Source organism: Cebus imitator, unplaced genomic scaffold, assembly GCF_001604975.1.
Source record: "Cebus imitator isolate Cc_AM_T3 unplaced genomic scaffold, Cebus_imitator-1.0 Scaffold713, whole genome shotgun sequence".
Lineage (NCBI taxonomy): Eukaryota > Metazoa > Chordata > Mammalia > Primates > Cebidae > Cebus > Cebus imitator.
Window position 1 is genome coordinate 330,511 of NW_016108028.1, and position 15,441 is coordinate 345,951.

General features: G+C 37.3%; 1 protein-coding gene across 2 annotated transcripts in view; it reads right to left on the reverse strand.

The window, feature by feature from the left end:
- The window catches only part of TMEM39A (transmembrane protein 39A), a 32,979-nt gene that overhangs the window by 13,257 nt on the left and 4,281 nt on the right, over positions 1 to 15,441 (reverse strand). For both annotated transcript variants that reach the window (XM_017518899.2, XM_017518900.2), the window contains exons 3-5: positions 10,794 to 11,016; positions 5,507 to 5,590; positions 1,765 to 1,919 (exon numbers count right to left, since the gene is read on the reverse strand). In XM_017518899.2, the coding sequence (XP_017374388.1) occupies positions 1,765 to 1,919; positions 5,507 to 5,590; positions 10,794 to 11,016 (462 nt within the window). The remainder of the gene's footprint in view (positions 1 to 1,764; positions 1,920 to 5,506; positions 5,591 to 10,793; positions 11,017 to 15,441) is intronic.

Genomic DNA, 15,441 nt, shown 5'->3' on the forward strand with positions numbered 1-15,441 from the left:
AAAAAAAAAACATTAGCTGGCCATGGTGGTATGCACCTGTAGTTCCAGCTACTTTGGAGGCTGAGGTGAGAATCGCTTGAGTCTGAGAGGTCGAGGCTGCAGTGAGCTGAGACTGCACCACTGCACTCCAGCCTGCATGACAGAGCAACACCCTGACTCAAAAAAAAAAAAAGAAATTGTCTCTAGACAGTGGTGGAGTTTGATGGAAAAGTGGCATGAAAGAATCTTGTGGAGTATGCCTAACACTCTAAGTCTTGATAGGGATTTAAGTTATACAGGTGTGTACACATTTATCAAAACTCCATATACACAAGATTTGGGAATTTTATTTATATGAATTTAATCTCAAAAAAAAAAAAGCCATAAACAAATATCGAGTTCTAGTTAATGATACACATATGCTGAAGTATTTAGGGGAAAGCAAACTGAGGTCTGAAATTTAACACTGAAATGCATCAAAAGTAAGATGGACCGACGGATAGAGGGATGGATAGATGAACAGATATGTATTACACAATTATAGTAAAACATTAATAGACGGAATCATCTAAGTGAGGGTTACACTGGTGATAGCTGTAAAATTCTTTCAAACTTGTTGAATGTTTAAAAGTTTTTGTAATAAAATGTTGGTTACAAACATAATAATACATATACATGTCTACAGCACTTGAATATGGCATAAAGTAGACCCTCTTACCTGCAGAAAGACATTCCAACACCCCCAGTGGATGCCTAAAACCGTGGATGGTATCAAACCCTACATACACTATGGTTTTTCCTCTACTATATATACATACATATAATGAAGTTTTAACTTATAAATTAGGTACAATAAGAGATTAATAACAAAATAAAACAATTGTAACAATATACTGTTTACAATTTCATGGATAGAAGATTCATTCTTACAATAAATTTTAGCAACCTCAGTATGATTTTTTTTCTTTCCTTACTAAGTCAAGAACTTTCCCTTTTCACTTAAAGGGAGCACTGTAAAGTGTTTCCTTTGGCATATCTGAATTGTGAGCATAACTACACTTTGGGGCCATATTAAGTAAAATAAAGGTCACTTGAACACAAGCCCTGTGATACCACGCCAGTCCATCTAATAACCAAGTCTGCTACTAAGCAACTAATTGGCAGGAAGCATGCATGGCATGGACATGGTGGACAAAGAGATTATTCACACCTTGGTAAGACAAAGTGGGATGGCCAGAGATTTCACCATACTACTCTGAACAGCACACAATTTAAAACATAATTTGTCACATATTTCTGGAATTTTCTATTTAATGTTTCTGGACCTTGGGGTAACTGAAACTTCAGAAATCAAAACCATGGATAAGGGAGAACTACTTATTGTACTTCTGTTACAGGTACCCAAAGACCAAAGTAATATGACCAACCAAGGGCAAGACTGGTTTTCAAACCAGTTCATTCATCTAAAATTAACCACCATTTGCCCCAATACAGATAGTAAAAGGGTTCTATACTTGGTGAAGAGAGGTAATTAAAATATTCTCCATTGGTAAGATAGCCCTACATTCCAGGTTTCCCAGGATAGTCCTGGTTTATGCCTGTTGTCCCAACTGCACTCCCGTTTAGAAAGCAAATTATATGTTCACCATACTTGTGGATTTTCCAATTTTCTAAATGCTTCATTTATATTTGAAGAATTTCATTTTTCACTCTTTTATAGTATCATTTACATGACCGACAACTTCTAAAGATTTACTAATAATATGGTAAAACTGGAGTACTCACGGGTAGCCAAGAAAAAGGAGATTGAGGACTGAATGGCTTCGAAAGAGATTGACGAGGGTCCAACAAAGTACCCATCCACACAAAGTGAGCAGTACCAAGCGAGCTGATATCAGAAGCATGTAGTGAATCATTGATGCTGCACCTGCCTTAGTAGCCTGAAAGTGTGGAAGCACCAAAAGGAACACTTTATAAATGTTCTTCTTCAAAAGATGGGACTCAAGTAAGAACTTAATAGGTTGCATGGAAGCTAAAATGTGTCTTTAAAAAATGAAATAAAAGAAAAACTGCCCCATCCTACCTTATCTTCCTAATAACTGAAAATTCAGACTTCTCCAGGCACAGCTAATTGTTTCCTTCTTGCTGTTTCCTGACAGTGCCATCAACAGACCTCTTTTAAGGTCTTATTATGTCATCTAATTTGTTTACATTGGAGCTTCTCAAATTATGTTCATTGGACCATATTCAGAATCACCTGGGCTACTAATTGAACATGTAAACTCCTAACAACTTTCCCCTCCAGAGGTAAGGAATAAAATCTGAGTCAAGCAACCTATATTTTAACAACTTAACCAGCGACTTTTTATGTACATAAACATAGCCTCGCACTAATTTATCTGTCTTTCTTCCCACTAGACCGTAAGGACCTCAACAGCAGTAACAATATTTCTATTTTTCTTTGAATCCTCACCTCTAATCTGCTTCATGAATTAATGTTTAATAAATCAACGAAGTTTCAAGATAATCAGTTCTTCCTTAACAGATCCCTATATAAATAAGTTTCTTTTTTAACTTTTGCAAACATGGAAATAAGCATAATCACTTCTGCTTCTTTTTATCACAGCTATTCAAATATGCTTCTTCAATTGTAAATCTTTAAAACTGACTAAATATAGTAAGCACGTGTCAAAACATACTCTGCAATGGCATTTTCTTTCTAAACAAATTAGGGAGGAGAGAATGAGCAAAATGTAGGGGAAAATGGAGGATCCCCATAACCTCCAAGAGAGCAGTGTTGGAACCCAGAAAGGAGAAAAAAATTATCTAGAGTCAACAGTACATGATGGGGATAAGGAGCTTTTCAGGTTCCTCCTATATATCCGTTTCTTAGTTTACAGATCATATTACAGAGTACATGTAACATATATGCAATATACTTTATACTATATAGTTACTTTAATATGCAAAGAAGCAGTTAAATAAATGCCATAATGAACTGCTTAACCTCAAACTGTGAAGACGGCTCAAGCTGTTTTCAGCCATAGGCTGGCACATAGTTTCACCTCACTCCACTGACACATACCCTCATGCCAATGTACTTCACATATTAAAGCTTAGCAAAGTTATTTAAGCTACTGGAGTTATTCCATTACTTCCTTTTCAAAAGTTCAGGGTTAGAAATAAAAAAGACTGCTTCTGCCCAATGTCATTAGAGCACAGAGCTTGGATTTGTTCATTAATTTTTCCTCATTCCAGAGCCCAAGGGGCTAATCACTGAGCTATATGTGACAGACCCTTTACCAGGTCCTAGGGGCACAGTGATAACCAAGACAAACAAAACCTGTGTTTATGAAGCTTCCTAACCAAGAAAAACAAACATTAAGCTTACACTTAATCAGTTTTATAATTGTAATGAGTGCTACAGAAAGAGTAGGCTGCTATGGAAAGCAAATAACAAGAGATCCTATTCTAGAGATGGACTGTCTTAGTAAATGATATTTAAGCTGAAACCTAAAGGATAAGCAAGTGTTAGCTAGGTAAGGAGCAGAAAAATATTCATAACACTATGTCAATTTTAAAGTACAGCATATGAAACTATACAAATAATTCTCAAATAGAAATCCTGTCTCTACTAAAAATACAAAAATTAGCTGGGCATGGTGGTGGGCGCCCATGATCTCAGATACTCAGGAGGCTGAGGCAGAAGAATCACTTGAACCTGGTAAGCGAAGGTTGCATGAGCTGAGATGGCACCACTGNAAAAAAAAAAAAAATACAAGCCTACTGATCGTGGCAATATCATATTGCCATAAACGTTTCTCAGACTTACCCTCAAGGACTGTACTTACCTTGTTTGGAGATAGCATGGCTGCACTCCAGCCTGGGCAACAACAAAAAAAGAGATCTGTGTTCAAAAAAAAAAAAAAAAAAAAAAAGAATTGCAAGCCTATTCCAACTAAGGTTATGCAAAAGCTGCTATACTACTTTTAGCAATTTAAGTTATAAGCTTTGCAGCAACAAGGTAAAAACTCCAATTTTGAAGGGTTACACACTAAGTAGGCATACTAATTGGACATATACAAGTAGCATTTCTAAGTAACTAAACGAATGAAACAAAATCATTTCCTACTTATTTTAACAGATGAAAACATAAAATTCCATTGAGATTCTCTAAAGAAAGAACATGCTTTCATAATATACCAAAAAGTGAGTTTCTGTTTTCATCCTCTAAATAAAAACTCTGAAAGAAAAGATTATAAACAGACTTTCCTACTATGAAAAACATGCAATCCTACTACTAGTTAACTTCATTTGGTTAACTTCAAATGGTTCTCAGAACATGACTTAATATCTCCAATTACTCAGCCTCCAGAAATAAGGTTCCTGAAAATCAGAGCTTACACACACAGACTTTCTAAGTATGTTTTGGAAAAAAGAAGCTGACTCTCAATTATCCGTGATTATGGTAACTATTCATTTAAAATGTCACACTGAATTGGCCGGATGCAGTGGCTCACGGCTGTAATCCCAGCACTTTGGGAGGCTGAGGCGGGAGGATCACCTGAGGTCAGCAGTTGTAGACCAGCCTGGCCTACATGGTGAAACCCCATCTCTACTAAAAATACAAAAAATTAGTGAGGCGTGGTATCATGTGCCTGTAGTCCCAGCTACTCGAGAGGCTGAGACACAAGAATCGCTTGAACCCAGGAGGTGGAAGTTGCAGTGAGCCGAGATCATGCCACTGCACTCCAGCCTGGGTGACAGAGTGAGACTCTGTTTCAAAAAAAAAAAAAAAAAAAATTCATACTGAATTATAAATTCCAAGATTAAAATTATTAGCCACTTCAACTAAATTAACATTTTTTGTTTTTGTAATCATTTATAGGGCACAAGATAACAATATTTTAAGAAAGCACATTTCCCTCCCTCACTGAGATTTACAAATATATGAAAAATAATATCGATGGCCAGCTCTGTCAATAACTTTTAATTTTAAAAAGATCATTTAATGTTTTAATTCTTTCTCATTCTGCTTTAGATTCTAATCTTCAAATTAATCCTATATAAATTTTGGCACTGCTTTTTTTAAATTCTAAGTTTTAAGAAACTCAAATATTTCTTGCCAACAAACTTCTCAAATGGTATATATAAACAGTATCAAGTAAATATCTGGAACTGAATGTTTTAGATGCAACTGTATGTATACAGATAACTCTTCATATTAATAGTTACCTGACATTCATCCTATTTTTACTGAAACTATTTAATTTTTTTAAATTGTACTGACAAATTCAGAAGCTGAAAATAAGCTCTCCAATCCTACAAATGAATTTTCTAACAGTTATTGACACTTGAATTTTAAATACATTGCAGGGAAACTTTTTTTAAAGTACTGGCAGAACTCACAAGGGAATAAAGTAATTTATTGTTTTATTAAATTGGGACATGTCACGTTTTCAACCTGCACTCATTCTAGTAACTAACTGCAGCTACATGTGATAGAATAGAGTGAATGAACTGTTACCTCTGAGATGAGAGCCCATACAAGCCTCCTTGCAAGCATCACTGTGATGAATGCTGCCAGATGATAATCAATGAGATGAAAATTCTACAACAGAAACAAATAACTACATCAGAAAGAAATACAATGTGTATCCAGCTGGCACTACTACTAGAGGTTTATCACTCAAATGATCTTCCTTAGGTCGCCATACTCTTATAGACTATGGGAATATGAGAGATCCTGAAAAGACTACCTACCTTCTACTTCTCCTTTCATGACAAATTGCTTTAACTTTTTAAACACTATATTAAACTATCTGGAGTGTATTCCTCTCCCTTTTCAAAAGTATTATTGTATTAAAACAAAAAGATTGCAGATTTAACAAGTTATAACCTACAGAATGATGGCAAAAATAATTTATATAAAATGACTTATTTGTAATGTGTCAAATTTAATAGATCAGTTGGGATTCACAATCTTCAGAAGTTACTGTTGTTGGTCTCTTATGCAAGCTTATGTTAATCTAATTGGGCATCTACTAAACCCTCTAGTAGTTGGTAGATCAATTATACTCATTTATTATTTATCTCGTTTGATTTAGAAGTATGCCTTATGTTTGGTCTTTTCTATTAAATAATGGCATTACCTAGATGCTTTCTACAGTTCCTTCTAGTTCTAAGTCTGTATATATAACTATGGTAATAAGCGCATGAAAAGCCTTTAGTAACAATATCCCAGGAACCACCAAAATCAGGAAGTATTTTCATTTTATGGTCAAAAGGTCCGTAGGTTTCCACAATTCCTTCCAGAATGAAGAGTTAAATTTCTCAATTAATTAGTTTAATAAATCTATACCTAGCATCCACAATGTGCCAGGTACTCTCCTTCACACTAAAGATACAGTGTGGAACATGAAAGCCAAGGTTCCTGCTCTCCTGGATCTTACTTTCTACTGTGGTGTGAGAGGGAAAGGAAATGGTAGAGATTAGTATTCATTCCTTCTGCAACACCATAAAATTTAACTGGACACTGACTCCTAGCCAACTAAAGGTTCATTTTCCAGCCTCCCTCGCAAAAACTACATCTGGCCAAGGGATGAGTGAAAAAGTAATATGCACAACTTCTAAGCCATACTCTTCTAAGAGGAGCTGTCTCCCTTTCTTTTTTCCTTCTCCTTCCTGCTGGTTAGATATTACGATTGGAGTTGGAGCAACTGCCTTGAACCATGGTTTGGAAGAAGCACACCAGGGATGGATGAGCAATAAATACAGAGTTGCCACACTGATGTTATATCACCCACCTAAACTTTTATTAAATAGGGAAATAAGTTTCTATTTTGTTTTAGCCACTTTGTTATGGCAGCTAAACCCTTATCTTCAATAAATTTGTTTGGAGAAGCAGTGCAAATAATAACAATAAACAAGCTTCCAAACAAAAGCATTTTAAATAGTTAAAACTGCTTGTAAGAAATAAAACAGTAATAAATAATGATTAAGAAGGAGGTGCAGAGCCCATTTAAATTGGTGGTTAGGGAGGCTATCTCTGAGAGGATGACATTTGGGCTGAGAGCGGAATGACAAAAAGGCACCTAGCATCACAAGCTGGGGGCAAAGGACCCCAGACAGCAGAAAAAGCAATCACAAAGGCCCTAAGACAGTAAGATATATGCCTAGTGTGTCTAAAAAGCAGCAAAAAAGCTGGACTGAGATAATTATTGTAGTGGGGCAAGATCAGTTAAGAAGCTCTTACTTTTAATTCAGGTGAAAAATTATAACAGACTGAACAGTATGAGTAGCAATGGAGATTAATGAAGTGGCCAAATTTAGTACACATTTTAGAGACAGAGCAGCCAGAATGTCAACAGAGTGGCTTGCCACTCCTTAGATTGTTTCCTATTCTCCCTATTATGGATGCTAACAGTATTTATCCCCTCCTAGTTTGGGACTCCTCCCTGCTTACCGTACTCTTCCAAAATAATGCATGCAGATTCACTTGACCCCTTGCTGATATCTGGGCCTTATTAATGTATCACCAGTCCATCTAAGACATTTTTTAAAATATTGGCCAGGCACACTGGCTCACACCCATAATCCCAGCACTTTGGGAGGCTGAGGCAGGCGGATCACGAGGTCAGGAGTTTGAGACGATCCTGGCCAACATGGTGAAACCCCATGTCTACTAAAAATACAAAAATTAGCTGGGCATGGTGGCGTGTGCCTGTAATCCCAGCTACTTGGGAGGCTGAGGCAGGAGAATCGCTTGAACCAGGGATTCAGAGGTTGCAATGAGCCAAAATCGCACCACAGCACTCCAGCCTGGTGACAGAGCAAGGCTTGTCTCAAAAAAAACCAAAATATTTAAGTGCCTAATACATCTTTTTGTTAAGCAAATTATGTTATAATCAAATCAATGAAAATTGGCAATGTGCTTATGATTAACTCTTTGTAACCCAGAACATTTGATTCATCAGAGCCCTCTATTCCTGACTATTCTGAATAATCTACTACTTCTGGCTTTTATGTTTCTTAGGATTAAGACTCATTCAGATAACTGGTTGACAGCTAGAATGATACTGCACATATTCAAGTGTCCATAGTTTCTTTTTAAGATTTTGAAATGGAAAAATAAAAACCTAATATATAAATCTGACAAAATTATTATGAGTGTCTGTCTGACCCAGACACTCATAATAAAGAAAACTTAAAAGACAGACCACATATTTGGGACACAATTCCTTGCTAGAGCCTCCTGGTTAGGTAACCACCTTCCACACTTCAATACCTTCAGTGACAGGAAAAAACTTGGTCTCTGGCAGTCCATTCTCTTTGAACAACTCACTGATACAGGTTCCTTTCAGATTCACAGGCTAAACTCTTCTAAATTTTCACGTTACTCTTGCCTTTACAACTCAATTTTAAGCTTTGCATTAGCAAAGATCATGTGCATCAGATAAGCAAGCCAATTTACTCTACAACCTCCATTAAGTGTGCATTCCTCTACTAGGGGCTGGAAAGCTAAAAATGACATTTCCAGACTTTCTTGCAACTAAGATTCTAGATATGATCTAGGTTCTGTCAACCATAGGCATCACATAAAACTTGAATTAGAAGTGAGTGAAGTTGGGGGAAAGGTAGCAAAAGCCATTCATTTTTGGTGGTATGGGTCAAAGCAAAGGAAGCATTAATTCTGGAGTCAGCAGCTATAGCAGCAGGTTCCTGATTATGACAAGAATACTGGCTCCCTCTGTTTCAAGGCAATATTTGTAGGTGACTTTCTAGAGAATGGTAGTCAGACATGTTAGACTGGGCAAAGAACTCTTCAATGATCTTGAAAATTCAACAAATGAGAAGTTTCCAGGGGAATGTCAAACCAAGTAGAAATTTTATAATGAACTATCCAAGAAGCACTTACAGAATAAATAAAGATAAAAACAGGAAATAAAGCACAGTAGATTGGTCTGGACTTGGGCACTCCCTTTGCCACTATGTGATTTTTGAACGAGTTGATAGGTCTTACATTCCTCATTTATAAAATGGGAGTCATATAATGGTACCTACCCATTTTCATAAAGAGTAAATGAGATAATACTTGTAAAGAATCTGCTAAATATTTTAATATGTATTTGCTATTGACACTGTTAAGATAGTATTTATTTATAGAGCTATATAACTGGAAAAGGCCTTAAAGAACATCTAATCCAACTTCTTTTCAAAACACCATGGCCAAAAAGGATGAATGAAGTACAGTTACTACATTCAATAAGCTCATAATTCAGTTAAGAAAAAAAAGACTACGAAAAAAATTAAATTTGGCAGTAAATCATTGCAATTTTTCAATACAGAAAATAACATTCTTACCACTGATATTAAGTAGACAGAAAGTTAATATAGCAAGAAAATTTTTAATAGTTAATTCCAGGAACAACCAAATGATGCAAATATTTAAGACAAAAGTTTTTATTCTCTTTCCACACTATCTTAAGGATTTTAGCCCACATTTCCTTTCTATGTTCACCAAGCTAGGGAGGCTTTCTAATCTTTTATTAGTCCCCAGCACATATATAACCTACTTAGGACAACAGTCTTCTTTCACCTAGAGCATATCTCTATCACCCAACCAAATATGCCAATGCCAAAAATCTGTCAAGTAATCTGACTAGCCTTAACAATACATATACTTATACTTTTATTTTATTTTATTTTTTGAGACAGGGTCTCATTCTGTCACCCAAGCTGGAGTACAGTGGCCACAATCTTTGCTCACTACAGTCTCAACCTCCCGGGCTCAGGCAATCCTCCCACTTCAACTTCCCAAGAAGTTAGGATCACAGGTGTGCACTACCACACCCAGCTAATTTTATTTTTTGTAGAGACAAGGTCTCACTATGATGCCTAGGCTGGTCTCAAACTCCTGGGCTCAAGCAATCCTCCTGCCTTGGCCTCCCAAAGTGCTGGGATTATAGGCAGAAACCACCATGACTGGGCCTTACCAATATTTTTTTATATACCCATCTATGGTGAACCTTCTTTGCATCAAGACTATCATGATACTCTTAGTAGCTGGAAAGAGAAAAGAAGAAAAGTACAATATATTTTTATGTACTTCAGCAAAGACAGCCAATTTTGCATCTCAATTTCATTTGGGTGACAGAGCCCAATTTTATTTAGGTTCATAATGTACCCAGCTAAAGGACTATATTTAGCTTCTCTTATAGTTAGGAGTGGGCATGTGTGGAAATGATGTAAGCCTGGCCCATCAGAAACTCTCCTTTATATTTCCCTAAGCTCTTTCCTCTTCTAGCTGACAGAGATTGGTCACAGCCACCTTGGAGGTCACATGTTGGAAGACAGTAGAATCTCCATCAGCCTGGGTCCCCTGATTGACCACATGGACGAACTCTTGGCAACCAGGACAACTCCTTCAGAGTTTATTTATAATAGATGCTACCATTATCCTAATTCAGCCATTAAAGGGGTAGAGTTGTTAGAATGTAATCACACTGACACCTTCTACTTACAAATTTAAAATGGTATAGAGAAAGCTAAATACCAAAACCTTTCTGTGATGTTATTATAATAAATTATTTAAATGTTTTCTGCATTTTCATTTATATTTTGACTTCCTCTGGTAGTACTTACATTTTAACAATCTTATCATGAAATTTTATTTCTGAAAGTAATCTGTGGTCTAGCAGAAAAACGTTTTATTAAATGAAAAATTACTAAGAAAAATAATTCCTACAAAAAGGCTTTCCAGATAGTTTCTTGGTTAAATAACATGAAGAACTTAACGGCTGAACAAGACTTACCAGTGATGTACAAGAAGCAGGATGATTATAAGGATACCACCACACTGTTTTATAAATGTTGATATATTGAATGAAAAGAGCAACCAATAGGTAGATGAAAAAAAGGAATTCAAAGAGCAGGCTCCCATCCACGGGCAAGTCAGGAATTTGGCAATGACGAACAGGACCTGGGGTGATTAAGGCTGTGATAGGCGGGACTGGAAGGCCAATAGCACTACCATTCCTGAAAGAGAAAACTACGGTTAACTCAAACAGTGATAACCTCCACTGCCACAAAACATAAAAGGCTTCTGCTGTCTCCTCCATCTACCCCTTAACTATAGGCATTCCCCCACAAGACTCCATCCTAAGATCCTCTTCTTTTCTCCCTCTACACATTCTGCCAGTGATCTAAGATGTAGTTATGGCTTCCATTATTTCCTACATGATGAAGACTGTAATTTCTCTCTGTAGAGCTCACTGCTAAATTATAGACCCATTATTCAACTCCCTACTAGACACCTCTGTGTTCTTCCCTCTCACAGTTTTGACCTTAGTTCATGGCCCACCCAGTTAGCTGCCCATGTCAGAAACCTGGGAGTCATATTAAAACTTTTATTGTCTGGGCGCAGTGACTCACACCTGTAATCCCAGCATTTTGGGAGGCCAAGATGGGCTGATCACCCGAGGTCAGGAGTTCAAGAATAGTCTGGCCAACATGGCAAAACCTCGTCTCTACTAAAAATACAAAAATTAGCTGGGCGTGGTGGTAGACACTTGTAATCCCAGCCACTTGTCAGGCTGAGGCAGGAGAATCACTTGAACCTGGGAGGCAAAAGCTGCAGTGAGCCGAGATCATGACACTGCACTCCACCCTGGGTGACAGAGCAAGGCTCTGTCCCCCCCCAGAAAAACTTTTCTTCTGCCTCTCCATATCCAGTCACTCTCTAAATCTCCTAGACTCCACTTTATAAAACTTTGTCCAAACTGTACCTTTGTCTTTAAACTCATTTGCCTTAGTTTAAGCATTCACTATTTTCATCCAAACTACTGCAGTAATCCTCCTATACTCAATTCCATTTTCACTAAACCCTCCAACCTGTCTTCAGGGATCTTTCTAAGGTAAAACTCTGATAGTCTTATTCTTACCTAAAACCCTTTAACTGCTCTCTACTACCAGTGGGATAATAGCCAAAAAATTTTAGTAGCCCTATGAGACCCCTCAGCTTAACAGACTAGCTTTACCTCTTATCACTCCTTCATATGCACCCTATATGATACACATGTTATTTGCTTTCTGGAACATACATGCTATTCTTTTGCATATGTTACTCCCTTTACATGTAATAATCACCTTCCATAATCACCTTAACTTCTCACATGCATACACAGTGACAAAATCCTTCAAGACTTTTTTTAACTCGCTCTTCAAGATTTTTAAACTACTCAAAACACATACTCTGTGAAGCTTATTCTCAATCAAAACTGATTTATCTCTCCTCTGTGCCACCATAATACCTAACTATGCTTTTATTACTGCATTTTTCATACTGTTACATAATATTTTACATACATCTACATTATGTCTTGCCTACCAGACTATAATCTTAAGAACAGAGACTATACTTTTCTTAGTTCACTGCAAATATGTACCTTTAGGTTGAGAAGGCAGTAGACCAATACAGTTACGAAAGAGAGAGAGAGAGAGATCTCTTAAAACACAAAAAAAGACACATTTTAATCCGTATCTTCTTATTGTTCTTTCTTCCATGCTCTTTTATAGATCAGAAGGCTACCTAAAGGTATAAGATGGAAGGAGGAGAAAAGTTTCCTTTGTTTATATTCCTGGGAATACTTAGAGATCTAAGGGTCTATTATTTTTTACAGACCAAAGAAAAGAAGCTTGGCCTAGATACTTCCAAAGAAGATTTGAGAGAAGGAACAATATTAGCGTTACCATTCTACTCTAAAATTTCCAAATATAGAAATTGGTATGTAGTACAGTACTTTAAGTGACTCATGGGAATATGAACTCTGCTCATTCTGAACGGTTAAGAATACTATGGCAGAAACTCAGAAGACCCAGACGGGAAGAACAGGAACTGGGGGAAGAGGGTATGGAAAAAATTATAAGTTTCTTCTTCGCATTCTCAGAGCATACTCCAAGAGAGCAAGCCTACCAAGTAATAGATTGTGAACCACCAGTAGGTCTCAGACATACCTGCTCAATCATAAAGTCTTTGAGGTGGGCCACAGAACTGTAATGTGCCTCCAGGAGGCACCATTCCACACAATACAACATGAAAGGCAGCCTCAGTTTACAAGTTGGTAGACTTGCATGAAGATAATTACAACAAGCAGCCAATCTATTCCCTCACTCCAGTTGATTTACGAAATTAAAAATTCATATGAGCAGTTATAAGGTTACGAGCCTCTACTGTAGAACAAGCTAAAAATTCTTATTTCCTTTCAGTCAAAAATACACTAAGAGGGAACACATGCTAAATTACTTGTTATGACTTTAGGGCTGAAAAGGTACTTAGAGAATTTTTCCCAAGTGAAGTAGACAAATGTTTTTACCATTAACAAAGTCGATAAAATGCTGGGCCTCAAGAAAGGTATTCGAAACAAAGTATAAAAGACCTACACTTGTCATACTCTATACAGCCTTGACTATTAAACGTCAAGCCAGAAAACAAAGAGACAAAGGTCAAATAAAATGAGATCTGGCCAAGCATGGTGGCTCACGCCTATAATCCCAGTACTTCGGGAGGCTACGGCAGGTGGACCACAAGGTAAGGAGTTCGAGACCAGCCTAGTCAACATGGTGAAACCCCTTCTCTACTAAAAACACAAAAATTAGCTGGGTGTGGTGGCACGTGCCTGTAATCCCAGCTACTCAGAAGGCTGAGGCAGGAGAATGACTTGAACCCGGGAGGCAGAGGTTGCAGTAAGCAGAGATCGCACCACTGCACTCTAGCCTGACAACAGTGTGAGACTTCGTCTCAAAAAAACCACAAAAAAAAAAAAAAAAAACCGAGATCTGTAGCATCAGTAGGAAAAAGGTACTCCTACATAAAAAGAATCTATGAGATTACGTCTTCTCCATCTGATCTATAAAGTTGAAAACATAAGAAGGGATATGATTGTTTTTAAAACTGAAAAAAGAAACTGAAACAGATTCAGTCAATATATCTCAAAAAATCAGTCACAGAGGTATTATTTAGGAAAAATTAAAGTATTATTCCTCTAACAGGCTATACAAATAGATTTAAGAATCTATTCAGAACCCATATAATTTCTCTAGCAATGAGCTGTGACAACAAATGTGAAGTGCTGTTAACCCAGGAAAGCTCATTAAAGCCCAAGGCTTTTATTGGGGGAGGGCCACAGGGGCACCTTCTTCCTAGCAGTACCAAAATTCCAGACTCTCAAAAGGAAAGCAGGTGTTCAGCATAGCTACTCTTAGGAAGGCCTGCTTACAAGGCTTACATCTGGGAATCTTGACTAGTAAACAGTTCCCTACAGTGATATGAACTTTCCCTAAATAACAAGAATGGCTCACTGTGCCTAAACTGTATAAACAATGTGGTTTATGCTGAACACCTGTGCTTTGTCCTTGCATGTAAAGTTTTCGTCTGGGAAAGGGTTAACACAGCAGGCCTGAGACTGACTCGTATGGAGCCAGCAAGCAGCAGAATTTAGGGAAGTAAATGGATAAAGGAAGAAAGATTAAAAGGCATAAAGAGGAACAGAAGAGACAAAGAAAGCAGTGGTCATTTGGACATGTTCAGGTAACATTATTAACAAAGTATATGCAAGGAATAAGCAAAGAAAAAAAACACTCAGTTCTTCTCAAATAAGATTCTCCCTCAATCAGAAGCTAAGAAATTCAGAAATACACAATATATCTTCCTTTTTCAAAAGGATAATAATCTAAATACACTGTTGCAAGAACAAATCCCCACTCCCCAAAGGTGGAAAGCAGGACAAGGAACTACAATTTCCTTTTTTTTTTTTTCTTTTTTTTGAGAGGAGTTTCGCTCTTGTTGCCCAGGCTGGAGTGCAATGGCACAATCTCAGCTCACCGCAATCTCTGCCTCCCGGGTTCAAGCGATTCTCCTGCCTCAGCCTCCCGAGTAGCTGGGATTACAGGCATGTGCCACCACGCCCAGCTAATTTTGTATTTTTAATAGAGACGGGGTTTCTCCGTGTTGATCAGGCTGGTCTCAAACTCCCGACCTCAGGTGATCCACCCACCTCGGCGTCCCAAAGTGCTGGGATTACAGGCATGAGTCACCGTGCCTGGCCTAGGAACTACAATTTCAATCTTGATTGTGTTACTAAACTACCGCTTTGACATTCTAGAGTTTAACCTTACCAATTAGACCACAAACACCTACCAAACAGGGGCAAATGCTCTCTGCTCCAGCTGACCTATGTCTGTCTTGCAGAATCAAATGTATCATCCAAAAGTATATAATACTTAAGCAATTACCTATTTCCCTCCAATATTCTACAGCACTCCAGAAGTGAGTTCTCCTCATCTGGACACTCTCTTTATTTGTATATATCCTTCCTAAAACTATATTAGAAACTACATACTAGTTCTTTAATCTTATGTTTTTATACCTCTTCCCAAGGTCTTTTTTTTATTTTATTTTATTTT